This window comes from Labrus mixtus, chromosome 9, assembly GCF_963584025.1.
Source record: "Labrus mixtus chromosome 9, fLabMix1.1, whole genome shotgun sequence".
Lineage (NCBI taxonomy): Eukaryota > Metazoa > Chordata > Actinopteri > Labriformes > Labridae > Labrus > Labrus mixtus.
In genome coordinates this window covers 5,450,494-5,477,857 of record NC_083620.1, presented here as the reverse complement: position 1 = coordinate 5,477,857, position 27,364 = coordinate 5,450,494, and the positions used below count along the sequence as shown (strand labels likewise).

General features: G+C 40.2%; 2 protein-coding genes across 3 annotated transcripts in view; both read right to left on the bottom strand.

Annotated features, from left to right (window-relative positions):
• brip1 (BRCA1 interacting helicase 1) overlaps nt 1–18,336 on the bottom strand; it is a 42,002-nt gene extending 23,666 nt beyond the window's left edge. Inside the window, exons 1-14 of one of the 2 annotated variants that reach the window (XM_061046070.1) lie at nt 18,162–18,336; nt 17,359–17,455; nt 16,718–16,829; nt 16,386–16,604; nt 16,083–16,240; nt 15,378–15,515; nt 8,964–9,236; nt 7,088–7,309; nt 6,773–6,972; nt 6,090–6,222; nt 5,741–5,895; nt 5,458–5,635; nt 4,542–4,682; nt 3,131–3,292 (exon numbers count right to left, since the gene is read on the bottom strand). In XM_061046070.1, the coding sequence (XP_060902053.1) occupies nt 3,131–3,292; nt 4,542–4,682; nt 5,458–5,635; nt 5,741–5,895; nt 6,090–6,222; nt 6,773–6,972; nt 7,088–7,309; nt 8,964–9,236; nt 15,378–15,515; nt 16,083–16,240; nt 16,386–16,604; nt 16,718–16,829; nt 17,359–17,451 (2,184 nt within the window). In that variant the 5' untranslated portion in view covers nt 17,452–17,455; nt 18,162–18,336. The remainder of the gene's footprint in view (nt 1–3,130; nt 3,293–4,541; nt 4,683–5,457; nt 5,636–5,740; nt 5,896–6,089; nt 6,223–6,772; nt 6,973–7,087; nt 7,310–8,963; nt 9,237–15,377; nt 15,516–16,082; nt 16,241–16,385; nt 16,605–16,717; nt 16,830–17,358; nt 17,456–18,161) is intronic. The other variant, XM_061046069.1, reaches the window with a different exon arrangement.
• A 1,537-nt stretch (nt 18,337–19,873) lies between these two features.
• Nucleotides 19,874–27,364, bottom strand: ppm1da (protein phosphatase, Mg2+/Mn2+ dependent, 1Da). Its single transcript, XM_061046068.1, has 6 exons — nt 26,719–27,364; nt 25,302–25,530; nt 24,467–24,591; nt 23,321–23,502; nt 22,969–23,193; nt 19,874–22,632 (listed from the first exon to the last, which is right to left on the bottom strand). The coding sequence occupies exons 1-6, from the start codon at nt 27,233–27,235 to the stop codon at nt 22,258–22,260; spliced, it is 1,653 nt and encodes a 550-aa protein (XP_060902051.1). The 5' UTR covers nt 27,236–27,364; the 3' UTR covers nt 19,874–22,257.

Sequence of the window (27,364 nt, the reverse complement as noted above, 5' to 3'; positions counted from 1 at the left end):
GGACATAACGGGCAGGAAGGAGTTTCTCCAGAACATTATGATGGCACAGTTCATAACTTCATTATGTTATTCTACTACACATCTGTATGAATTTTTCATTATTAGCATATGAATTCTAGTGTTAAATCATCCTTTGAGAGATCACTCTGTCCTTTTTTTCAACCCAAATCTCCCACATTCATCCTTTGGTCCAAGTGTGAGTTCCCTCAAGACTTCCTAAGAAATCCCATTCACAATAACGGGAAGGCTGGAAAACCAGAAAACAAAATGATCTTACAATGCAACACATCCTTTTGTGAATGTTTGCCTTTCATTGTTTCTGTGAGGGCCGCAAACAAAGCCTTGAGGTACACCTCCTTGAAAGGTTGTCAAAATGTTTGATGTTTCAACACGTTTCAATACTATTCGATACTCTGTGTTTTAAAACAATGCAATCTACGTTATTTTTAATGGTTATAAGTATTGGAAAAGACCAAAGTAAAAAAAACAAAAACTCAATATCTTCATTCAGATTTTAACCAAAAGCTGTTAGTTGATATTGTTTGTTGATAGTTGATATTAAGTGTAAAATTCTGGTATCGCAACAATCCTACCTGTGCCTCACTGCTCTCTCTGCCCTTTGCATGAGGGGCTTATAACCATGATCTGGACACACTGAACAGGGATTTCTGGAGATGACCTATCCTCTGTATGTTGCCTACACACACAAAAATACACACACATCCCAGGGCAGACGGGACTCAGCGGCACCAACGAGGCCTCCACGGGCTCCAATTAATACCCAAGCCCTTCATATCCCCTCATCTCCTCATCTTTAAGAGCTGACTGCAGATTAAATATTAATGTGTGTGCATAGAGAGAGCGATAGAAGACTCCTGCATGGCTATCAATAATAAAAAAACATCGCACAGCTCGCAGTTGCTCCTCGGCTGGCAGAGCAGGCTGACAAAAAGGAAGGTAAACTGAGAAAACAATGAGGCCCAGAGTCTTAGCTCCCCCTTTCAGTTTGGATGATGGTGTCATCAGCTGTTGGAGCAAGCAACTAGATAGCAAGCAAACAAGGACAGTGGAAGAATGAAACAAATGATCACTGCAGTTGAAACAGTGAAATGCACGTTTAACACAAACAATGCAAATATGCCAAAGGCAAAAACAAAATTTGCCAAGGGCAGAACGTAACAGTAAAGGTTCAGAGTTTGTGATAAAAAAAAAAAATAACAACATATTACTCAGCACAGCAAGACACAGATTGTAAGTGATACCTGAATTTAATTATATCATATAACTTCACGGTTTGGGATTTAGAAGGGAACAATCTGTTGAGTTGAGCTCAGTTGGTCGCAGTATGTACAGAGGCTACAGTGCTCATTGCATTGTTGCAAGTATGATTCCTTGTCCCGGCTTCAGCAGTCCTATCAAATAAAGGTAAAAAGGTTTCTGTTGTGATCGGTCACTATATAGTAATGCTTTTTCAAAACCAAGTGTTTAAGAACGATATATTTAGATGTTCAATGATATTTTTGATTAAAAGCTGCCTGGAGCGAGAAATTGAGCAGAAGTTTGCCTGCATTGTAATTAAAAACAAGAAATATACCCAATCTTAAGTGTTGATTTAATTTTTGGTTGTTGTGATTTTGAAAAAAGTAACAATATTGCTTGCTTTATACTAGAATTTAATCAAAGTTCAAAATTCAGATTTTGTGACAACCCCAAAGGTTAAAAAAAAAGATTGATTAATTAATCAAATAAAAATTTGGTCTAGCTAAAAGTGAGATTTTGTTAAGTCAGATGATTTATTGCTTGATACCTCAGGATCAAATATTAGCATACACTTTTTATAGGGGGCATACCTTTTTGTTGATTAAAATATTTTAATTACTTCTTCCTTTCATTATTCATTATGTAGGGTTTTTTTCTATTCCTACCTTACATGTGTCGTGCTTCCCACAGTAAATATGTCCACTGACCAAAATTGCTAATTGAAGTAACACATAACATGTGCAATGTGGACAAACACACAATGATAAATGAAAATCCACTTAACCCTTAGTAAGCTAAAGTGACAACTGAGCTCCAGTGGACATTAATTATTCATGAACAAAAACGCACAGCAGACAAAGGAGAACAAAGTGTCTATGAGTGCGCTCTCACAGGCGCCCTCATTAACTGAAAGAGGATACAGTTCTGTGAGGATGACGCCATTTAACAAGTACTTGACAAGTACCTCTATTGATTAGTCTTGATCTATTGTAACATACGACACTGCCGACAGCTGCCTCTTCAAGAATGAGATCTGCTGGAATCCAATCGAGGCTTTGAAAACTGTAACTTGCTTTGTATAAATTGTTAGAAATGCCTTCAAAGAACTAAAGCAGAGATTATCACTCAACTCTATCTTACAGTTTATGTTGCGGTGTCTAGCACCTCCAAGTGGTGAGACATCCAAATTTCTGTTTCAACCAGAAACAATCCATCATGTCGATGACACTCAAAGTGTAAATTAAATTTACATCCACAACGAAGCCTCATTAAAGCATCTTGTTATGAAATCCTCAAACAGCTGGGAATAAAACTACACATGGATGCTGTGGATCAGTGGTTGAGTCGGTCGTTTCTCAATCTGAGGGTCAAGGATTCGATCCCCAGCTCCTGCAACCACATGTCTGATGTGTCCTTGGGCAAAACACTTAACCTCAAGATGCTCCTGCTGCTTCGTCTGTGTCAGTTGAATGTGTATGAATGTGATTAGTTTATAATACTGATGGTCACTTTACACAGCAGCCTCTACCATCAGTGTGTGAATGGGTGTGAATTAGTAGGTGTGACCTGCGGTGTAAAAGCCCTCTGAGTAGTCAGAAGACTAGAAAAGCGCTATACAAGCTCAAGTCCATTTACCATTTACCTTGATAAGTGAAAATCCTGCTTGACAGTACAGGCATCAGGACTATGTTGGCTGTCAGTCAAAACTTGCATTCTCACTTGTACTGTTCATTATTGCAGAAAATAAATACCACAAAGCCCATGAGTATCTTAAATCTGACTCATTTGAAACACTTTCTATTTTTATTCATATGTAAATTAACATCCTATTTCACTGTTTTGTGAAGGTGTGATTTGGTGGTGGATTTACCTTGTAAGAGGGCAGAAAGCAGAGCACGCCCTTTGCAACAACCTGGCAGATGTGGAGAATCAGAGCGCCGACCTCGTCCTGAAAGGCGTATGTTTCAGAGTGTTGGAATGTGGCGCACAGTTTTCTGCCTTGGGGTCCTGCGCCAATAGTGCCCACCCAAACCTGAAAAGAGGGGAGCAGAAATGTTAGGTTATCAACGGCCCCTACACACATGTATCTCTTCGTTTTAAGTCTTTTATAAAACATAATATTTAGTTCTTTTCTTCAGAAGCTTAGCAGTGCAGGGTGCCAGTTTCCTCAGTCCTCTTATGATCCTCGGCCTGACCTGCAGCATACTTCATGTAATCTTTAACAAATATAAATCCAAGTAACACAAAAATAGCGCTCATTGCTATGCAATCAATCATTTTGTGTCTAACAAGACTGTATAACTCTGATTTTCCACAATCCTGTGTGTCCTTGTTGTAACACTAACTCACTGTGTCCTTGCTGCCCTCCTAAATCTGGCACAATGAAAAGCACCACACCTGTCTGGCCTTCAGTTTAGTTTCACAACAATCAAATGGTTGGACTGTGACATCTGCTGGACAGAGGTGGCACTGGGAAATGTTCAAGATTTCCAGAATTATTAGTTTTTGATACACCCTTAGCGTAGATATCAGAGTTCTTCCAACTGACACAAGAGCATCTACATTTCCCCACTTTGACTAACCTTTTAAGATCTCGACCTCATGTAGACTGTTTTCAGAGATTAAAGTTTTTTTTAGGAAACTTGGGGAACTTGATTAAAAAAAAGAAAAGTTTCACTATTCCCATAAAAATCAACTTAGATGCGTTGATGGACACCCTTATGTCAGTATTCACATACTCAGCACAGATGGCAGTAGAGGAGTATAGTGAGCTCATATAGTTATTTATTTCTTCTTAAATGTTTATTTTTGGGCTTTTTATGCCTTTCTTCTAGAGACAGGACAGTGGAGAGAATAAGGAATTAGGAGCCATAGGTCTGATTCAAAACTGGGCTGTCCGCTTCGAGGACTATAGCATCTGTACATGGGGCACGTGCACTAACCTTTAGGCTACCAACTTTGCTTATCTCTCCTGATGTCTATTATGAAAAAAATTGTATATGTAATATGTGAGATGGGTACAGACATACAGCATCTGCACAAATGATTAAAAAACAGCCGAATGTTTTTTTTTTTTTTTAATCTCTTTTTATTGAATGTTTTTTTAAATTAAAACAGAAACAGGCAATGGGAAAAAAATACAAGGAAAAACTCTAAAAATAAATTATTCAGAGGCTATATGTTCCCATGCCTGCCTGCAAGTTCCCACTAGAGCTAGATTTGTTGGAAAGCATGAAAAAGCTTGAGATGAGTGCTTTGTTAAAGCTTGAGACACTACTGACCTGGGACTTGTTGATAACATGGTTGGCCTCTAGCTGGATGGTGAATTTCACACCAAGTTCAGAGGAGAAGGAGCCCATGGGTGATAGAGTTCCTGATGTCAGCACAATGCTGTGAACTGACCCGCTCAGGTCAGAGAAGGCCTGCCAGAAACAGACACAGAAGTCATTAATGACATGATCAAAATGTATGATATCAGAGATATAATGTAGTAAACAAAAGCTGTTTTAGCTCCCCTTTTAATGAAGTCATTAGCTCTTTGGTTTTACTGTGTGATTTTAAATTATGCTACGGTGTTGCAGAAGCACAAGAGGCACAACATGAAAAAACAGCTGGGGCTTCACATACACGTACACAATCGGTGTCAGCCCAGAATTACATGTAGGTTCAAATAATTATTAATTTTTTTATTGGCATAGTCCCACAATGCTAATGAAATCCTGTATCTAAGCTGTATAGTGGGTAGATGGCATCTTGTAGGAGCAGTGCAGGTAAACTGACATTTTTTTTTTTTTAAAGATTAAAGATAGAGAGGACAGTGGATAGAGTCGGAAATCAGGGAGAGAGAGAGAGTGGGGAATGACATGCGGGAAGGAGGCCACAGACGGGAGGCGAACCCGGGCCGCCCACCCGAGACGACAGCCTCCACACACGGGGCACGCGCACCAACCACTGCGCCACCAGCGCCCCAGGTAAACTGACATTTAGCCTTTCAACAGGATCAGTGTGTAGACACATTTAGCACAGGCATGTGGACATAAGCCTGCAAGCAGGAGCGAAAGCTTGTGGTGCTAACATTGTTGATCTAAAATAGCTGTCAATTAAATATGAAAAATGTTTTTTATTCTTTATGTTTACAGACTTCAGTAAAGATCAATGTGGTCTACATGGCAGACTCTGCCACGTCTAACCTCTCACCACAGCGGGGTTAAGGCACCAGAAGTTGAGCGTCAGGACTTCAGTCTTGACTCGGCTGCTCTGACGTTGTCTCTGGCGAGGTCGGACAAAGTAGCCTTGCGCGTCAGGGACATCAGGCGGGACCTGGTTTGTCCACGCGTAGCTCCTTTGCAGAGCCACCCGGTAGTCGTCAGCAAACCTACAGACACACAGAGAAAAGCCGATTGGCCTTACGATCTGTATCCTCTGAAATATGAACTGGTATGAGTTGTGTTATAGTTGACTTCTGCTGTTGGTCTCTGACCTGCAGTTGTCTCTGAAGAGGAAGTCCAGGACCACAAAAAGGCTTTTGAGGACGGTGGAGGTAGCTGAGCTGATGGTTGGGACTTGCACCATGTCCTCTTTACCGTTAATGACACCAACACGCTCCTCTTTCTCCAGCACTGCGGCCAAGTTTTGCTGTAACACAGAAACAGAAGGAAGTGTATGTGAGAAACTGAAAGAGACTATTACGACGAAACTCTCTCAACTCCCGAGCCATCGTTGCTGTTCTTTGCTTTAAATCTAAAAGCAAACAACGAAAAATCTTTGTACCAAATGACTCATGAGGTGTTTAAGTGGTCAGTAACATGTTGTAGAGACATTAGCTGTACCTTCAGGATGTCAAAGGTGTCAGGAGTGATACCGAGGCCATGAAAGATTCCCAGTATGTCCTTCCCACTCCAGACTTTAGAGGCACTCTCGTATCCCCGTTCAGACAGAAGGCTTTGGCTCTCCTGGATCCAGCTACACCATAGATGAAAATACTTCCTTAGCACATACTGTATCTGTTCACACAATAAGCACCACAGATGTTAAAGGGATAGTGCGGGTTGTATAAGGTACTTTAAATAGTAAGTGTAGCACTTACAGTAGATAACAGTGAGCACTGTTGGAAAGCTAAATGGATGCTAGGCTTTGTACCTGAAAGTCTCACGCTGTGAGGGACATGTGTGAAAGGGTAACTCAGGGAGATTTCCGGGACAGGCTGTTCTGATATTTTCTAAACATCTTCAGATGTGCATGGGTGAAAAGTCTAAGAGAGAATGATGATCTGTGCAGACATCGGTCGAACATGTAGTCCTTTTTTTATGTTTAAACTTAGTGTATTTCATGATCCTGTCTGCAGTGGTGCTTAGCCTACATGTTAAAACTCAAGTCGGCTTCTTCAAACAAGGACTGTACCGACTATTATCTACTGCGAAATACATTTGCAATTGATAAGTGCCTTATACAACCCAACTTGAAAGAACCTGAACCATCCCCTTGAGCAGCATTAGGTTACCAAATGACTTACTTGATGAGACTGTAACAGAAGTCTCTGAGTGGCTCATGTTTGGCGGCTCTGATGTTGCTCTTGACCATCCCATCGAGATCATCTCTGGACATCATCAGACTTTTGTTGTCTAAATTATAGCTGGCACTCTCCCTCGCACAGTCCTCGATGTTGTGGGCCTCATCCAGCACCAGGATCTGTCCGGCCAGGTTGATTTCCATCTGGTGAAAATTAAGACAGAAGGGGAAATATCAGAGGGAGTACCACAAACTTTGGGTCCTTTTTTTTTTTCTTTCTCTATGATTCTTCTACCCTTTTCTTTCACACTCTACTCACGCTCTGTCTGATCACCGGGTCCAGCAGGTAGTTATATGGGCAGAAGATGATAAAGGCGTCCTGCATTAATTCCCGAGCGGCATAGTAGGAGCATGAGCGGAGTCGTTTGCCCAGAGAGACCAGGTCTTCAATGTCCCAGGCGTGATTGAGTCCGTGGACTCTCTGTAGTACGGACTGGTCCCGCATCCTCTGCACACCGTGGTAGTAGCGGCAAGATCTACCCTGTAACATTGTATTTTATTCAAAGGACAAGGGTACAGCACTGCTGATATGTGTAGACACATAGACAAAACACACACTGACAGTAATTCTAGGATTAACATATCTAACATATCTGAGCTGTTTTATTATTTGTTTTCTGGTTTCCAGCTGTCTGATGAAGAGCAGGTGTGCTCGAAAACATCACCCTAGTGAAATACATTTCTGGAATATTGGAGCCCTGCAGTCTTTCTCTTTGTTTCCAATGGTTTCCAGTTGAACCAGAGGTGACTTACAGTATTTCAGACGTGATCTCCCTGCTTCCTGTGATCAGGTGTTGCAGCTATTGTAGCACCTTACATGTGCTGACACTCATACAGTGAATGTAAAAGGCGTGTAAAGAAGCAGCATCTCATGTAATGACGACCAATTACTCTGTCAAAGCAGGTGTCTGCTTTAGATGTCCCACCCTCTTCTTTATGGGTTCACCAGCTGGAGGTGACACTGTCTCTTGTGAAAACTGTACACTGTGGACTCCGTAACCTTCAGACACAATAGTGATGTCAGGATGGCACTGTCTCACAATGATATGCTAAGCTTAGACACTTTGATGACACTGAACCCTGTCTGCTAAGAGTAAGGGGGTTGGAGGGATTAAAGACAATGAAGCAAAAGTAATGAAAGGCTGGACTTCTTACATTGCAGTTTATATAGCAGGCAGGTTTATGCCAAGAGACAACCTCCAGGGATGAAAGATAACGCCAACATGGAAGGGCCAGAAACTGCAGGTTCTGAAGAGTCCACTTATTATACTAAAGGTCTGTCTTATGATGTGGGAACTTCTACTATTAATTAATTAATTAATTAATTAATTAATTAATTAATTATTGCAGCTTTGGTACTTTTTTGAGTCAATCGATCAGTAAAATAACTGTGGCTGTGAAATTTTAAAACAAATCAAAGTATACATTTTCACAACCTTCATTCCTACAGTCTGTGGTTAAGATTGAACGCTGACTGATGTGTTTCCCTGTGCTTAAATCACTGCGTCTGTACAGCATAGAAACCTGACCCTGACCAGACTACACCCTGGGGTGATGAAGACACAGATCATCAGTAACACCCACTCCAGTGAGGGGTTATGACTCGGCCATATGACAAAGTGAGACAATTGCCATGGGAGGCAAACACCTCCAATGACAGCGTAATTGTCCTCATTACAGTAGGCGCCTCAACTTTAGGACAGTATGGGGGGTTACAAGTGTCTCATGTCTCTATAAAAAGCTCCCTGAATGGCTCGTGACATTTCGGTGTGTCAAAAAGAGCCTGCTGGACCAATTGTTGATATTGTAGCTGAATAATTGCTGCTCTGGGGCGACATTGTTAGAGGACTTTTGTCTGGTGGAGCCAGTTATGTTTATGTTTGTGTTAAAGGGTGACAGCGGGGGATAAATCTAGGGGGATCAAAAAGCTCAATTATATTTTGGGTCTGTTTTATTGTGTCATTCAGAAGCTGGTGTCAGGCTTTATCCTGGTTCTAAAAAGTCTTATATGGTTATCAACATTTTCAATACTTGTATACCTGTTGATTAAAGACCAGTCTCAGGTGATGTATAACCTAAAAGTTACACCGAGGTTTAATGTGAATGTATATGTGTTTGTTGGTGTTCATCCTCACATCTTTCGCGTCCAGAAGGTCCTTGCAGCGTTCATTACGGTTGGCGTGAGGCGCCACCTCCGGGTTGACACAGGTGTGATCTCGGCTGGATAAAATGGTCATGGGTGTTCCCGAGTACACAGTGCGCTTCAGCTCGTGGGCAATCTGAGTTATCTGTTTGTGTGTGCGAGTGCCAAAGAAGATCTTCCTAATCTTTTTTTTGCCTTCTTGGTCCTTCTCCTTCGAGCCGTCTTTGGTTGAAGCACACGAGCAGTGGGAGCAGGGTTCAGAGGACTGGAAAAAAACAAGGAGAAAGATCAACAACTTAGTACAGAACCTGCTGAGTCCCAGATCTGGTTCTGTAGAGAGCTACAGTACAAAAGCTTTCAAATATTTGTTGCTTCAATTAACACGTCCAAAAAGGAGTGGGTTTAGAGTTTGTTTGCTTTGGTGATTACTGCATCACTCGTTGTTTATGAGGAAGAGCCGTTAAGCAGGGTTTGGCCTACAGGCGGTGGCAGCTCTGTGTGGTAGAAGTAGGAGAAATGATGACTTCTACATTTAAGAAACGATACACATTGTTTAACTGCATTGTCTTGTACTTTTGAAGAGGTTTTGAGATTATACATTCCGTTTCTTGTAGTCTTAAACTGTCGCCCATGCATCTCCTACCAACCACACATCCTCATCACACACAGGTGTACCACACATACAGTATGAGCATGCAAAGAGTTGTATCTGAGACGGTACTGCAGCCTCCTGGCAAGCAGCTACAACGCAACCATCTGTCACTCAACTCAGCCACACCCCCCAATTATGCAAATGTATGCACAACTCTTAGCCTTATGGTGCATTCATGGGGTGTCGGGCACATCAGAAAAAATGAGTTTCCTAGTTGTAAAATGCACATGAAGTCGGAGAAAAATGCACATGAACGCCTGAAGTCTGAACAAAACTCGGAAATTCTGAAAAAAATGAGGTGCCCGACTTGCCGACATAATCGCCATGGGGAGAAAAATATGTTTTGTTAATGTTAAGATACTTTTTATTAATTCACATATTGCACATCAACTTTTTTGCTGAAATATAACAAAGGAGCCATTCACACAACTCCTTTGTAGCTTCCATGCAGTTTTTTGCTGTCGTTACAATATTCCGGCTTCCCAAAACTGAAATCTCGTGAACGGTCCGAAGTCGAGGGAACGACTTCCCTACTCGAAAACTGGGACCACCCGAGATACACATGAATACAGAAATAGAGGGCAAACAAGTTTATTTCTGCTGTAAAAATTAGCATTTTAACATGGGGCCTAATGTGGTTTCCCTGACTTGTGCAGGACGCCTCAAGTGGACACTCAAGGAACAGCATCTTTTTTTAATTGCACTGTTTTCCGACACATTTTGATAGAAAGGACGAGATAATCATCCCGATCATTAAGTACCTGAAGAGTCTTTCTGGCAAACTGTCTTGTATGCTCCTCAGAAACACACATGGAGAAGCGTATAGAATTAGCATCCATACATAAGGTGTCCTGTCACTCAGCACCAGGTGACCTTTAGAGGCTGAAAGATGATCAGCCACCTTTGTGTCGGCTCAGAAAATCTAGCTGCTTCATAATTGGCTGACCAGTGACGTGGTGGATTCTTTCTCTCCCCACCTTCACAGGTGAAGTGTAGCCGACAACGCTTATGAAACTGATCCTGCTTATGTGTTGAGCTCTTTAAAGTGGCGTACTCTTTGACCATTCAGCTGTTCACATTCACGTCCGATCACTATGAACATTTTATAGTAGCAGTATTAGGAGTAGCGGTAATTTATTTAAATAGATTTCATATATGAAATTATTTTTACAAGAGGAAAAATATAGTGACATGTAAGGATTAATTAATACTCCTTTCTAAATTAATTATGGTCAATTAAAATAAAACTGTTTTGAAAACTGAATTTGATAACTCATCTGTTTTTAAGAGATCAATAATATTATTTTATTTTGTTAATATTTGTATTCTAATTGCTGAACTGAACAAAAACTAGACAATTACACTCACATCAATATTAAACCATTGACCGTTTTTATTTGCACTGCACTTACCTACTTATTGTAGGTCACATATACTGAAGAGATGCTCCGATACACTTATTTCAGTTTCGATCCAATTCCAATACATATGTACCGATATTTACCATAATTAATATTGTTATTAATGTTGTTGGCATTAAGTGTAAGGCTACACATAGCTGTAGGAAAGCCGGCATTGAATTTCTTGTTAAAAGTGCAAAAATATTATAAGAATAATAAATAAAAATGCATAAAAAATTCCTGGCTTCACATACAAACAGGAAGCAGCAACAACTGTAAGGTTCTCAAATTAAAACTTTTAAACTGAAGTGTAAGAATTGTTCTTTTTAATCATACAGAAGGAGCTGTTCCATCGCGTCTGAACATCGTCATGGAGACATTTTGTGGGCACCGTTCAGTCTAAACGTCTTCAAAACGAGACTGTGCGAGCTGAAAATGTTTCAAGTGCCCAATTTTTCGTGATCAGTGAAGTGGATCGTTGCTGTCAGTCCGACAATGAGAAAAAGATTTGCATTTATAATAAAGCTTTATCTTTTACCGTTATCAATAAATTGCAGCCTCTGCCATTTGGATATTGCCCTTGATTATGGTGCAATTTTATCTACATCAACACAGTCAGTTAGTTAAATGGCAAATTAGCAAATAGTATCGCACCATGAGGTCGACATTGACATGCACATTTCTTTAACTTTTTATCTGTTTTGATCATTGAACTTAAGTTATGAAAATGAGAGAGATTAACATATTTGTGTTATTATAAAATAAACATAATTTAGATGCCTGATTAACATGTTTTAACGCTAATTCCTTAGTTACCCGAGTGATTCCACACAGGAATGAACGGTATGTGTTGTCACGCATGGCAAACTATGATGGGGATCAGAAGGTAGCACTTCTGATGACAGACGAGGAGCTCAAGTTTCCCCTGCGGCTCAGATTTTCCGAGCATGTTTGCCCATCAAATATTACAATGTGTGATGGAGTGTAGGCCAAAGGGAGCCCTTAGAGAGCCGCCTCTCAGAGTTAAGAGGGATAACGAGCCCTGAGCTCATGTGAAAAACAAACAGAGGTGCTGCAGGGCCCCAACACCAGTTCAGGTTACCTTTCTCTTCTGGAACAGTTACGCTCCACAGCCTGGGCCCTGAGCCCGATCACCTTACCTGCTGCTGCCACATTAAACAGAGCCATCCAAATATCCTGCCCCAAGATGGCTAATAATTACTTATTCATTGGCAGGTGGGGGGAGGAAGGGGTGGGATAGGGCAGTGTAGAAGGGCTTGCTGATGAATAGAGGCTCTTGTCAAAAGCTGCAGCAGGAAACAGCTGACACAAGAGTATCCTTTTACGCGCCTGCCTCTCAGAGATGCCAGGACAACAAGGTTTCAAGCCTGGCCCCACAGCCCGGAGCAGACACCCCCTGGAAAGGAATGTAGATAACTGGCAGAAGAGGCAAACGGGACGCCAGCTTTGCTTGCAACAAGAACATACTGATTCTTTCAGCGCACAGTAATTCCCGTGGTGTTGCTCCTTGGGTGCTGCTTTGTCCACCAAACTGCTAGAGTTGTTGGGATAAAACAATGTAATTTTGCAACGCTATTAAGCCAAACATTAAAAAATGTCTGGCCTACTTCTATCGAACAGTGTCACTTAATTAACACTTTCTAATTTTACTGTATGATGGATTTAGCCCGCTTTTCAGATGAGGTTAGCTAGATAACTAATCAGGCCTTTCAGTAGAATGTCCAAAAATACATTTGGTCAAAAACAAGATTTTTTTCAACATGAAGTTGCTGTTTTAAGTGTTTTAGGAATGTTTATCCCTTTGTCAGTTTATGTGGTAGAGGAGGAGACCACTTGGGACAATTCAGCTAAAAAAATCTGATACAAAAAACTGAGAAATACTAGTGGCAGCTCAGCTCCCAGTCCCTCACGATTCCCTGTCCGCCAAGCATCATCAAAATAACAATCATTTTTAACAGGAAGTTACTGTTTATCATGTTTTACAAATGTTGATCACCTAGCTAATTTGAGAGAAGAGGAGACCTCGGAGGAGACATCCTAAATGCTAAAAACTGGCAAACATTAGCAGCAGCTCGGCACAAAGCCCCGGATGCCCTTTCAGCTCAAGAGCGTTGTAGAGACTGCTGTACTCAATGGGGATTTTGTGGTTTTCACTATCGTAATAATACAACAAAAAAAGAGCCTTCTAAGACTAATATAGATCAATATGGGGAAAAGTGTTCACAATCATGTAGAATGAGGGAGCAGCATTTTACATGATCAGAAAGGTAGATTCTAAAGGTATAGGTATAACACATTCCTCTAGGTTTACTGGCTTTCTTTGGATATATTAAGTTTACTTCGTACAGGCATACCAAGTTTCCGCAGTACACCTACACTGTAAAGGTGTAAGTGTATGCAGCGGCTAAAGCTCTCTTGAATTGACAGAACAGAGGTCAGTGGTGTTACTGAACACCTAAGAATATTCACAGGTAGGCTTCTGTTGCTCTGCTCCCTGCCAACACCTGAGAGATGGAAATCTCACACTCCAGGGGGGCAGTTGGAGGGCAGCGAGGGGCCGTAGGCAGTGGAACACTTAGGTATCACTGGCGCCTCTCACTGGACACCTCTCACTGGACGCCAATTTGCTCCTCATTCCACAGCTTTGGAGGGCTTGGAATTCATTCCAATAAGGGTGGGCTTCAATAGCCAATACCTGGGAAGACATGACACCAAACACCCCACCTCTACTGATATGACCACACTATGAAGGTAGGGGCCCTGGCAAGTATCTGCCCTCCGAAGCACCTGTTTATCCCTCGGGCGCAGTAACCAGCGGGTGAACCCCATTCAATATTTATCCCCGTGGCTTTCACAGATCAGCGGCCCAGGCGAGGCAAACCCTCTTAATTAAAACTGGAGCTTGCTTCAAAGGAGCCCATTCAGGCCGTCAGTCAGCGCTCGCGGGACAAAAGAGCCCAGGTCATGTAGCTGCAGGGAAACCAGAGCCCGACGCGCCTTTTCGACTTCACTTTCCCTCCTCCTCTTTTTCCACCTCCCACAATCCGAGGCTCTAAATCCAAACCGCACACCTGTGGCAGGTTAAGGCTCAGTTTTAGCAAGTTCCACTATTCCCCGTGAGCTGTGTGACACAACTCTATGACTGAGCATTTGATTGACTAATAATCAGATCATGTATTACATGTTAGTCTTTCGCACCAGTACAGATCTTAGGAAAATGGGTTACAAACACAGCAGATATAGACAGTGATAAATATTTATATTTGATGCACTTGGGTTTGTCTGACTGAGGTGATGATTCTGAGTGTAGAATTCTTAGTTTGAATTGTGTTTTACTGGAAGGTGTATTTGACCACCATTCAACCACTATTGATATGAATTGGGGTTTTTACATTTGAAATACATTACAATGAGTTTATACACTCATCATTTATCCATCTTTTCATCATTCAGCTGCTTAACAAGCTCTGATAAAACAGCATGAATTTGGCACTGCACTTTATTGAAATCACCAATTGGCATCCCTGACATGTAAACAGGCGATGCTTTAATCGTGTATTTTTCACAATTTTTCTGTCATATTTGTTGTGTGCTGTCATGCATGGTCACTGCTGTCTTTGTTATTTATGTTTTTATTCTATTAGTGCAAGACAAATTCCCCTCAGAACAATAAAGTTTTCATCCGTTCATTAATATGTTGATGTAATTTAGTACACAGTTTACCAGATTAAACCTGCATTCATTTTCTTTTTTTTTTATTTGAACAAAAAAAAATATAAGAACAGAACAACACAACAAGTTCACCTGTAATGTTTATAAATTAAATGTTTATAGTTTTATCTCAGTTATTATTTTCATTGTTAAAACTAACTGAAGTTTTCATAAAGACATAACTATCTGCTTTGTTCAAATGTGTTTAAGCCCACTCAAATTTGAAACTTTCAACACAGACTTGGTCTATTTGGTGGAGTATATCGCCACCTAGTGGTAATAGTTAATAGTGATAGTGAACTCCTGGGCCAGGAAACAATAAAATAAGTGGTCTGAAAAAAGGCTTAACTCTGGTATACCAGACTCATCCATGCCAGAGTTACTACTCTGTCTTCATGTTTGATTACATTTTTTATTTCGACAAGTTATAATTGGCAATATTGCAAAAAAAGGGAAGTCTAACTAAACAAGAATGATGATAGAATATAAAAAAAAATGGGTAGGATGATGATATGTGGGTCATTTATGACACTGAAAGTGTGTTTTCACAACAGACATTGAAATATATCATTGTAAGAGACGCACAGATTTAACTGATGACACTCAGGATGTCTGTACTCACACAGCATGATGACGACCAACCCTGTGCCGGGCTGTTTGGCTCTACTGTCCAACTCGGAGGACCTTGTGACTCGTTCTCCTGCTCATCATCGCCATCTATAAAAATGACTCCTTGCTCCAGACGCTGCCTCTTACGGCTCTGAGGAACAAACAGAAACATCCCTGAGTCACTGAGCTGCTTTTTAAACCAGTGAACTGTAAGCTCAATTTCAACAGAGATTTTAATACAGACCATCTGTAGCTTTTGACAACACGGTAATTACTTAGTAGGGATTTAGTTTGGTATCAAATTACAATCCTTTTAATTTTATTATGTGCAACAATAGTCAAACAGAGCCTGTACCTATTTTTATTCATTTATTTAAAACATTCATTTTAGCAACATTCTTGTGTATTGAGATCACAATTCTCTCACAAACCTTTTTTTTCTTGTTGAAAAATGTGCTGCCGAGTCTGTGGTCTGATTAATGAATTAAATAATTGTTTTGCTTCACGCTGTGTAAATGTGACTGATACAGCAACTGGGATAGTTGTGAAGCAAATAAGTGAACAGGAGAACTGTTCTGAATGCATATACGAGCGAAGTGAATTGTAGAAATGAGATTGTGATTTTTTTACGAATAATCATGCAGCCCTACATGACACTGAATTTTTAAAAAAAATCTGTATTCATGTGCTACAGAGTGAACAAAGGGTTTACTACTACCTTGGTATCTGCAGTGCGAATGCGTTTCCTTTCTGGCTGGAAGTCGTCGTCTTTCTCGCGCTCAGAGGAGGACTGACCAGTAAGGAAAGACTGGAACTTGTCAGACAAACGAGAGGCGATGGTCTGCTTCTTGAGCTGCGGCTCCTCTGGTACCGAGCCTGAAAGTCATCAAGTGTTAAAAACATTATCTATTAATTTCACTGCATAGAAAAGTTTATCTGTTTACATGGAAGTTGTATGCTGAAGAGGTGAAACAAAACCAGCCCTAAACTCAAATGCAACAAAGAATTGAAAGATTATTACTATGTCCAGGCGCTGGAGATGCCAGCTGTGCTGTGTCTTTGCAGGGTGAATCAGTGAGGTCCACAACAGGAGATTTGGCAGCTGGTGTAGCTGTGGTCCTCTTGATGTGGCTGTGGCACTCACATTGACAGGGGGTAACATCTGACTTCTTATAGTCTCCAAAGCTTTTATCTGCCTGGCTCTTGAACTCTCCAAGGCTCTCTCCTTGTTGCAGTTTAGCTGTGATCACATATTGAAACACAGAATTATCTTACAGTGACACTCACTTTAAGCTGGTACAAGCGGTACCTCATCGTTTTCTATTTTGTTTCCTTTGGTTAGAACTGACTCACCAAATTGAGCATGCTGCCAGCCCAGGGCCGAGCACAGCAGGGCCAAGCTTTTCCCACTCCCCGTTGGACTCTCCAGCAAACAGTGCTGCCCGTAGTTCAGGCCTCGTACAATCTGCGAACAAAATTTAGACAAAGTAGTTTTAGAATTTAGACTTATCTGTTACAATCTGAGGTTTGTGTTGCCTTTTCAGTGATTATTTTGACGACCGTTGAAATGCAGGTCTTAAACAAAAACTGGGTACATTTACCAATCAACAATCAGACAGAAATACCTCTACATTGACTTCCTAAAGTAATTTCATGGCATTTAGCCTTCCTTTCAGAAAGTGAAAAAGTAGGAAAGAGACATCAAGGGATGAGGGGATAGACATGGGTCACACTCAGTGACAGGCCTTCAAAATGTGCATTGCTGAGGTTTGGAAACTTTAAAGAGTTCTGGTCACACAGTTTGTGAAGACAAAACTTTGCATTAAACTCTTTCTTACATTTTTGACTATTCTGTGCCATAACACAGAGATACACTACACAAATACATTAGCAACATTTCCGTAAAGAAAAACATTGCCAGTGTATTTATATTACCTATAAATTACAATCAGCTTTACTGCTGTACAAGATGAGTTTTTGAAGGTGTTACTTACAGAGTTCATCATGGCCAGCTGGGAGGGGTAAGCTTTACAGGGGAAGTTGATCTTCACCCCTCCAATGGTGTACTCCACTGGGGATGTAGCCATTTTCCTGTGTCATTAAAAACAAGAAACATGTATGATAAGGTTTGCACTATTCATTTATCAATTTTAAGATGTATGTTTGGTGTACTTTGTGTAAAACCCTCAACACATGTGATAAGGTACTGTAATTATGACTGTAACATTAAAATGAAATGATATAGTGCCTATATAGAGTGCAACATCACTGAGGCTTTTTACAATGTGTATCACTCTGTCTAGGCCAGGTGTTCTCAATTCATGTAAGTAAACATTACAGTAGATACAGTTTGTCCTGAGTCATCTAGCTGGTACCTCTGTATCACAAAACAGACTCTTATTAGAGTGGCTGCATGGTCAATTAAAACATAAAAAAGAAATGCACATAAAGCAAGTAGCAGGTCTGTGGTAACCATGGAAACAAAGAAGCAGGAGACTCTTTGGGTGGCAACAGGTCAGTTTTAGTTAAGATGTCTTGGTGGATGTTTTTAACTGTTTCACTTCATGCTGGTCCTACAGCTGTTGTATAAAAACAATATGACACGTGGGGTCCAGTTGAATTGATGTTATCGGTACCAGCTGCTGTGATTATGATATGGTACATCATGCACTTCCGAGTGATATCGTTTGCCAGCAAACAACAAAATGACACGCTTAACACACTGAAGAATGCACTGATAGTTTAGGAATAGTTACTTTAACAAATGTGTTCAGCATAACTCCTGAGACTTACTTACCTGACAGTTCAGAAACAGTCACTTGATAGCTTTGTAAGACAGTTACCTAGAAAGAGCTAAAGATACAACATCCATATGCCATGGTTATACTGGAAACACTGGTCTGACAGAAGTTATAAGGAACTCATTTGGCGAACACACGCTGTTTATCTCCATGTTACATTCCCCATTCGTCTTCCCGCTTTAACAGAAAACATGTTTGACCACTAGCCCGGAAGTTAGCCGAAATACACAGTTGTACTTCTCATAACTGCCTTCAAAATGAAAGCATGTATTCGAAAAATAGAAGAAATAACAGCATACTTGTAGTATTTTATTCATGGGACTATTATCTCTTCGACTTACGACAGTTTGACGAAAAGAAAAAAAATGATATAAATCATTTTGACCATTGACAAGGCAATTTTGACGTACTGGTGGTAAATTGAAAAAGGCGGAAGTGACGAGAATAAACATCCGCACAGGTCCTGTTTTTCTGGAATTTCACAGGTGAGTTAATTTCAATATTTACTATATATGGTAAATTTATACGCAAGTACTAGGAAGTGAATGACAGCTCAACAAATTAAAGGAATAATATAACTTGAATGGTTAAATCGGCGAAATTGTATTTCCAAAATAACATTAAAAAAAACATCCCGTAAATATCATAAAGTAATTACTTTTTTCGCCACCAAAGTTTTTTTTTGTTTTTTTTAACTTCAATCAAATCACCTTAAACCAGCCCCTATATTTTTCATATCATAACTACTGCAGAGGCATGCCCAGGCAAAGCACTCATCACCAGGCAGCCGCGCATGTGCAAAAAGGCTTTACTAGGTAATCAGCAACAGATTCATCATGGATTAACTAGTGATGGAAATTCCGTCTCTTTTTAGTGATCTGGATAATTTTCCTCATCTCAGCAATAGGAACCGGCTCTTTCGGCTTCTAAACTCTCTGTCTCTGTACCATTTGGGCTTTATGAAACCAGCCAGATTTAGTATGGTTTTGAGCTATGGTTGATATGTGTGCATGTATTTTACTAAAATTAGTCATTGTAGTTATACAAAGCTGTATAATTCTCAGAATGATGCAATTTTACATGATGTATTTGTATAAAACATTAATGTCATACCAACATGCAGGACAAACCTCCTGAATCTCAGCTTAGAGATAAATTACATATGGTTATTTAAAAAAAGGAATAGTTTATAATCATATATGATAAAGCAACTGATTTGCTTTCGTGTGTCTTTTTTTTCAATAATATATATATAATTTTTTTTCAGCTGATCAGTTTGGCCTACTTTTTGTGATAAGCTTTAAGTAACCACAATATGACGTTGCATTTTCCTGCTTTTTAAACCTTATACTGATAATGCTGTTAATGGAAATAAAAACATCTCTACTTCGGGAAACAGAAATGTAAGTGAGGAAAGATATCAATGCCAACACTGGTGACTGACAAATTTGCTCTATATGCTTGTTTTAATGAATGATGGACATGCTGTATGCTTTATGTTACAAAATTAAAATTACCAAAAACATATTGAACAGAAGGAACAAGAAATAAGAAGTATTATATTTCTCAATATGGGATTTAAAATAAGATGGTAGGGTCAAAATGCAACATTAAAGTTTCTGTACTCAGTTTTTTTTCAATGAAAAAACAAACAAGCAGGAGTTCTTAACAATTAAATATAAAACACTAAATTCTTGCAAAACATAGATTACTGGACACCAGGGAGATTTTTATTTTAAAAGGTTAATTTCCAGGTAAGTGTTTTCCACATTTACACTTAACACATGCACTTAATGCTATTAGCACAGCAGCCATCTGAATCAGGAATTCATAAATCAACAGAGGAAATAAACAAGTGGATTCAAGGGAATTCTCAAAATAGTTTTAAAATCACAGAGGGACCCAGAGAAAACTAAAGACTGTAAGAGCTGAGGAAACAGAACCATCATAATTGCTCCATCAGCTTCAATCATTAAAATACACTTTTCTACCCAGTTCATAATGCTACAAAGTCCGGTTTGAAATTGCACTTGGCTTAACAAAAATACATCATAATGTAACAAAGGTTCACAAGCAACATCGATCATAGTGTCTCATGGACAATATTCTCTTGCTGGGAATATTTCTTATATGAATTAAACATTTCTGGCAACAAAAACAAAAGAAGGCAGAAGAGGACAAGGAAACACCAAGACAAACTCTCCTAAAAACATTAAGGATATTCTGCTTTAAGATTTAAAAAATAAAAGTTAATCTATCTCTAACCATCCTCTATTTTTCATTTCAGGCTCCATCATGTTCTCCATTCCAATCTGCATCATTTTCAAACTATGTATAAAAACAACTCCCTTTTCATACACAATTAAGGTCACAATTACAGTGCAAAAATATTCTCATATAAAGTCCATGCAGAGTGTATTTACTCACAAACGAGAATTGTGCATACATCAGTAACAATGCGACTGCAGCTGCAGCATGGAGGGACAATGGCTTGTTAAAGGAGAATGATAGAAGCGGAAAGAAAGACACAACAGTTGATGCAAACGAGGTTGCAGGATGATGGTGATGTGAGACAGTCTGTAAGGATCGACTGCTGGTGATGGAGAATTTTTTGCTATTCATAGGATTGAACAAAAACAAGATGACATCATTTATACCTCAAAAGCAGCCACAATGGAAGTCTGGCAGCATAAAGGTAATCATCATTACACATCGATTGTAAACATCAGTTTTTGTGTCGGTCCCTCAGAACCAAAGGAAGTCTTTGTTTTAGAGCCACCTGGTGCTCAGCAAACACACACACGGGGAAACAAAAACACACCATTTCTGCAAAAGCTTCAGCAGAGTAGAGGGCTGCAAAAAGGCATTCTGGGAAACAGAGTAAATAGACTTGTGGTGTATTAAGGGGGGAGTAGGCTAAAAGAAAGTGGAGAAACAACAAAGAAACTCAAATGATCCATTAGAAATGACAGAAATGTAAAACAACAACATGAACACTTGATTAAAGACCACAAAGGCAAAATCAAAGAACTGTTAAAGAACGTCCAGTTTCACGCTCACTGTGTGGACACTGCGACTGCACGCCACAGCGAGGCAGCGTCCTCGTGCTGCTCAGATGTGCAGAGTAATCCAGGTGTTAAGAAGCATTGTGCAGTTTAACCTTTAAAATTATCATCTGAAAACCTCACAGGGCCAAGAGAGACACAAAATGCTACCAACACTTATCCGATATATATTTTTATATCAATGTAGCTTATGGTTTGTGGCTGTAGCAGCACCTTCAGTTTATATTCAAGACATATCTCCAGTGATTACATAAAATGCTAAGAATAAAATACATAAATATGCTTAAACACAGGGTGAGTACACAATGATATACGAGGAGATTTTGAAAAGGGGAGGAAAGCTATTGTGGAGCTCATCAAAAGTCTATCACTGAATAATACAAGATTGTATAAAAATATATATGTTTGTTTAAACGAACATTTACTTCAATACTCATCCTAAAAAATGCATATTTACACCAGCATCATTAGTGGTACTTATTTCTTTCAAGGAGTAAGACGTGCATGTCTGAAGGGTTTGATGTATGGAGAAAACATGAATCTGTGTTTAAGGATGTGTCTTAACAACAAAGGAAAGAGATGTCTTGTGTAAATAAGCACAGAAAAAAAACTGGTTTCATGGATTTCAAGAGGCGATGTACTCTGGCAAACTCCAGAGTACAGAGGAGGAAAACAGCTACGTCTGAAAAACGTATATTTGTTGAGATTTAAGTTAGAATTTTAACTTGACCTAAGATTACAACTTTCAACTAAAACAACATTTTTTTTTAAAACTATATTTTTTTGTGTAATTCAAAGTCAGAATTATTCCTAGGTTGTTTTTTTCCGGAGACATGAGTTCTTCCTTCATATTTCTGTTCTGATCCAAATGAAGGCAGCCAAAAACCACTGACTTTTAACATCTTTGTGCTTCAGATGTACATTTTTTGTTACATTTTTCAGATTGTTTCTCTTTTGTGCTCTAATTTTTAGAGATTTAGGATAGAAATATGGGAATAAATCTAGGACCTGTTTTTAAATCTTTGTTTCAACACACACACACTGTGTTCTTGTTATGCTGTTGGAGAATTGGGGAGGCACCACTGGACTCCTGTTTCTTCTCTGCGTTGTGTTGGACTAGTGGCTGCCTGTCAGTAGTCCTGCGCCGGGCTTTTTTAGCTTGGAGGCTTGTCGGTGATGCAATAGTTCGCTTGCTGTTTGTTGTCCAGCTGCCAACTGTCCTGTCAGACGGACCCGACTGACTGGGCACCTCAAGGCTACCGAGTGAACACAGTCGAGTCAGAGAGAACGGATCGGAGGAATGAATGTTGTACAGGCTGTTGCTTCCTGACAATCCGTCCCGTCGCTCCAACGCAGGGAGGAACTCACACACAGCAGAGTGAGAGTCTTCCTCTGGAGGCCGCTGAAGAAGAACAAGATAAACAAAAGTAAGAACAAACTTTTGGGCCAAGTTGTTCAAAAGTAAATCCAACAGGATCAAAGCTCAGCAAATCCCGTATTCTGTGAGGTTAAATTTCTTGCTTTGTTGATGGGGTTTGGTGGCAAGAGGTTCCTTTGTGTGTTGTGGGATTTTTGTGTTAATTAATTGCAGACCCCACCCAGAACTTGCACAACACAAAAATAAACAACAGATTAGAAAAACAGGTTGTTGGTTTTTTTTTTGCCTTGGAGTTGGGTCGCTTACCAAAACTGTTCTTTTTGACACAATTCAAAAACAAAAACAATATTTGTTTGCTACCTGTAGGAGAGGCGTGTCAGCACGGGAGATGGAGGTGGGAGGACACTGGGAGATCTTGGATAAGTCGAGCAACACCTCCTCGGTGTGCAAGGTGTCCTGGGAAATCTCGGACTCCTCCAGTGTGATTACAATGACGCTGGTGTTGTCAGCACGCAACATACGCTGTCGCCACCTCAGAAGAGCATGGCTGACCAGATGTCGGGCGCTCGATACCCCACATGGTGCCTGCAACATGAAGATTTGTTATTATACTCACACGTTCTGATATGAGGTCGACTTTTCTGTGTTATATCATTATTATTAAGGTATCATTACAGCACTGTTTGGATCAGGTTTTCTTTCCTGCACTCACCATCGCCTCATCATTGTTTTGACACATGGAGATCGCTTCTTGAGGAGGGACCATGTTCCACAGACCATCGCTGCCCAGGATGATGTAGCGATGTTTTCTGGGGTCAAGTGTCACCACACTTGTGTCCGGCTCAGGAGAAACTACAAACTCCCCGCTGTAGAAGTCATAGCTCCACAGGTCGCCTGTTGCACAGAGAAGAATCATTGTAAAAGGCAACATAAATCCAATCAGGAATAAAGTGGCTACTTCAACTCTCACAACCAAAATTGTGAAAATGGACTTATTGCTGAATTGGAAAATACAATTTACAAATTCGGTTTATTTTGGTGTGTAAAAGTAACAAGAAAAAAGAACAAATAAAGCGAAAAAAGAACTAGTACTCCATCGCTCAAAAATTAAAAAAAGAAATGTAATTAAATTTGTTGAAGAATATGACATAAAATGTAAAAGAACAGATGTACAAAGTTGGAGTGTATGAGCTGTACAAGCTGTGTAGAAAAAGTAAAATTCCAAATGTTTTCAAGTTTCTCAATTAGTTAATGTCTGTAATATTCTACAATTCTACAATTCTCCAATTCACTTAGCAGATGCTTTTACCCAAAGCGACGTACATCAGAGAGTACAACACAAGCAAGGATCTATAATAAAAGGAACAATGTCAGTAAGAGCAAACGATCAGCTTTGAGTCTGATTGGACACACAGGTGCTGACAGGAAGTGACCAGAGGCAAAGCACAACATTAACAGCAGTTCTTGAGAGCTCTAATCAGTATAGAAACCATCTTATAAGTCATCGTTATCAAACAAAAACCATCGTCACAACCATCATCATCATCATCAATGATATCGAACCCTTAATCATTATTAAGTTAGTATGTACATATATATATATATATATATATATATATAATATATCTATTTTGTTTTACGGGTCATTCAGTTTATTGGATCCAAACATTGGGAAAAAATCGTTGACCTCTCTGGACCTTTGAGAACAACTCTAAAATAAATAAAGATTTTCACTACAATAAAGTTAGTTAGTTATTCATGGCAACACAAAAAAACAACAATGCAATTGTAGTCATTCAGCTCTGCTGTGATCCTAACAGGTCATTCACTGAGATGACTGTTATTTTACTTTTCCTACCGAGAGCTCGAGCTACAGCCAGGAAGGGTATCTGGTCAATGACGGTGCTCCGACGGACCGGGCCATTGTGACTCAGCCTCGGCCTCTTCCAGACAACCCGATTCACTCCAGACTTCTTGATTACACTGTAGAAAAACAGAAGAAGGAGACGAGAGGGGTTGCTTTATATGTGTCCTGAAACTACAAAGAATAACAAGAAGCAGTGTTTTGGAGGAAGATCACAAACCCACAACCGTTTGATCCTTATTAGTTATTTGGACCGAAAATAAAAATACCAGAATTCATCTTGGCAGCTGTGTATTTTCCTTTAAGCTCAAAAGTTTGTTGTAAGCAAGCCACCAAGGACCTTAACACCTCAGTATCTTATCTGTAGACATACCACAGGCAGTTAAACACATCATTCTCTGAGGTAGATTACATTAGATTACATTTTGATCTGCTATTGTGAAATACAGATGCTTCTTGTTTACAATCACTTCTTTGTTGTTGATAGGCTGGTGAGTAATGTGAATGAATGAGCTATTACGAAACTGGATTTTGTTTAGTCCATGAAATGAATGTCCTTTTCTTTTCCCTGAATTGCCTCCACCTGCTAAACTGTGCCATTAACTTACCATTTCAATCTACTGTCTCAGACCATGACGAAGTGTTTTATATAATGTGAGCAGCTTTAACAGCTAATTCACAACACGTTTTGACATGATCTCTAACAAAATTCTTGCCTTTCTTGTTGATTTATGGTTATGTAAAAATGATCTTTACAAAACAAGTATTGAATAAAAGCTATTAATACAATTTAAATTCAGTGCAGAAGCAGGTTAGAATTAAGTCTTACCTCCCTCCCAGACCTTCGATACGCTCCCTCTCTCTGGGTAGTTCAGGTTTGTGGTCTTGTGTGACTTCCACAGCTCTTATGAAGGGGACTGTGGGGTCATCCTGGACCCCTAGGACCACGGCAGAGTCCCCGACATGAGCCACATACATACGATTTCCTCTGATGACCACAACGCTGGCTGTGGTGCCAGATGTGCTGGGAAGGCCTGTAAGTGTCTTTGGCCATTCAGCTGTAAAAAGAAAAGAGAGACATTGAGTGTTAAGGCGGATGGTATGAAAATAAACACAATATTGAGTTTATAATTCGTTATTTTAATGATATCTATGCCTTTTATTGATGTAGACAGTTTGAGCAGCAATATATCAGCTGACATGCCAAGGCATATCCAGACAGACAGCTGATCAGACCGCTGGTGTCTGTGCAGCACACATTGGCTTTGAATTGGGTAAAAAAGGAAATACATGTAAATCATTACATATACGCTATCAGATAGAGAGTGAGTTTAATAAAAATGTATATATATGTGGACTATTGACGGGGATTTATCTTGTGAACATAATGTACTTCTGTATCTGCCTGTGGGCGCTAGGGCAGGCTTTGTTTAGAGTCGACACTGCTGTATTCACTTGCTCCTGGGGTGCTCGGAATTCCCAGGTTTAGAAGTCATTGACACTGATAAACCGGTTCACAAGGTGAAACAACATGAACTCGATCAAAATGATGTTTCATATTTAAGTATCCATGACTTTTTTGGGTACCTAAATGTGGCCAGCAACTGACAGATAAAACAATATGCTCAGTATCAGGATTGTCACATTAGCAAAGAGGTTAAGTTGCAATGTTTGATTTATTAACGTTCACTGTAATCTGTCATGTTCCTTCGTCATATGACGTCAAGTTTTTTTTAACCCGTTAACCAAAAGATTAAATGTTGTTTCTCCCGTACGAAAGCCTTCACGTGACACTACAGAGTCGAAAACTCCCTTTTCCGACATTCCGTGAACGCAGTGTTACTTTGTTAGCTGCACTGCCTTTGGTTGCTAACATTGTTAACCACTAAAATCATGTTGTACTTAAATAAAGACACAGGTAACCTGCACAAATTGTTTGTAAATGTTGGTTAGCCTTAATGTGAATAAAATGGATACAAAATGTTAGCTAAGCGAGTCCAAAAAGTCCATTCGGAGGTATACATTTGAGATAGCCGGTGTTATGGTTTAACGAGTGACCGTGTTAACTGGTGACTACAGCTGTAACACACAAAGCACACAGCCGGTTTTAGGTAAAACGTTTAGGGTGTAGGCCACACAGACTAAAGTGTTATCCCGGGTTAGTTTGAGGTACACACTGAAGCAGGTGGAGAGGGACATGATTGTTTGTCGTATATCAGAACTTAGTAAAGTGTTAATAAACTTACGCAGCTTTTTCCACATAGCATGATGGCAGGCTACAAATCCTTTGCGTATGGCAGCGCACACCTCCCGGTCACACTCCGACCAGAACCCCCGCTGTTTCTTCACGAAGTCCCACAAATAGTCCCGTGCAAACTGCGCAGCCTCGCGTCCCCCGTGTCCGTCAAACACGGCGAAGAAAGCCACCGACCGGCGGGACCGACACGCCGGGCTCGGCTGAGCTCTAGTCGGGCTCTGACCTCCGGGTAAAGGTGTTTCCACTCCCACACTCTGCTCTGCCCTTCGTGCTAATTCAGATAATGCTTCTGATAACTGAGAGGACTCCACAGTTGTGCTGGTCCGGTCTGTCTGCGTGTCACCGGCTGGAGAACAAACCGTGAGGACTCCTCCGCTGCTCTCCTCCGACGCCGAGTCGTCTTCCCCCGGCTCGGGCTCTACTATGACCTCGGTCACATCTTCCATGTATTTCCTGCCTCCTTGGTCGGTGAAAACACTCACTCGCATCAAAAGTGCGTTGTCCATTGTTTCGAGAAGGCACCTCTCTCCAATTTCTGATTCTGCTCGTATATAAAATTAAAAGAGTACACTTACTGTAGCGCTATGTCCTGCCTTTGTTTATGTGCGAGCGTAGTAGGCATGCTCATACCTGAT

What these genes read in the sequence shown, in the direction of transcription:
- ppm1da (XM_061046068.1), bottom strand. Translation starts at nt 27,235, where the DNA reads ATGGACAACGCACTTTTGATGCGAGTGAGTGTTTTCACCGACCAAGGA. An exon ending in GGCTGTAGCTCGAGCTCTCG is followed by an intron (nt 23,503 to 24,466) that starts GTAGGAAAAGTA and finishes TCTGTGCAACAG; the next exon opens with GCGACCTGTGGAGCTATGAC. An exon ending in AAAACAATGATGAGGCGATG is followed by an intron (nt 23,194 to 23,320) that starts GTGAGTGCAGGA and finishes TTCATGTTGCAG; the next exon opens with GCACCATGTGGGGTATCGAG.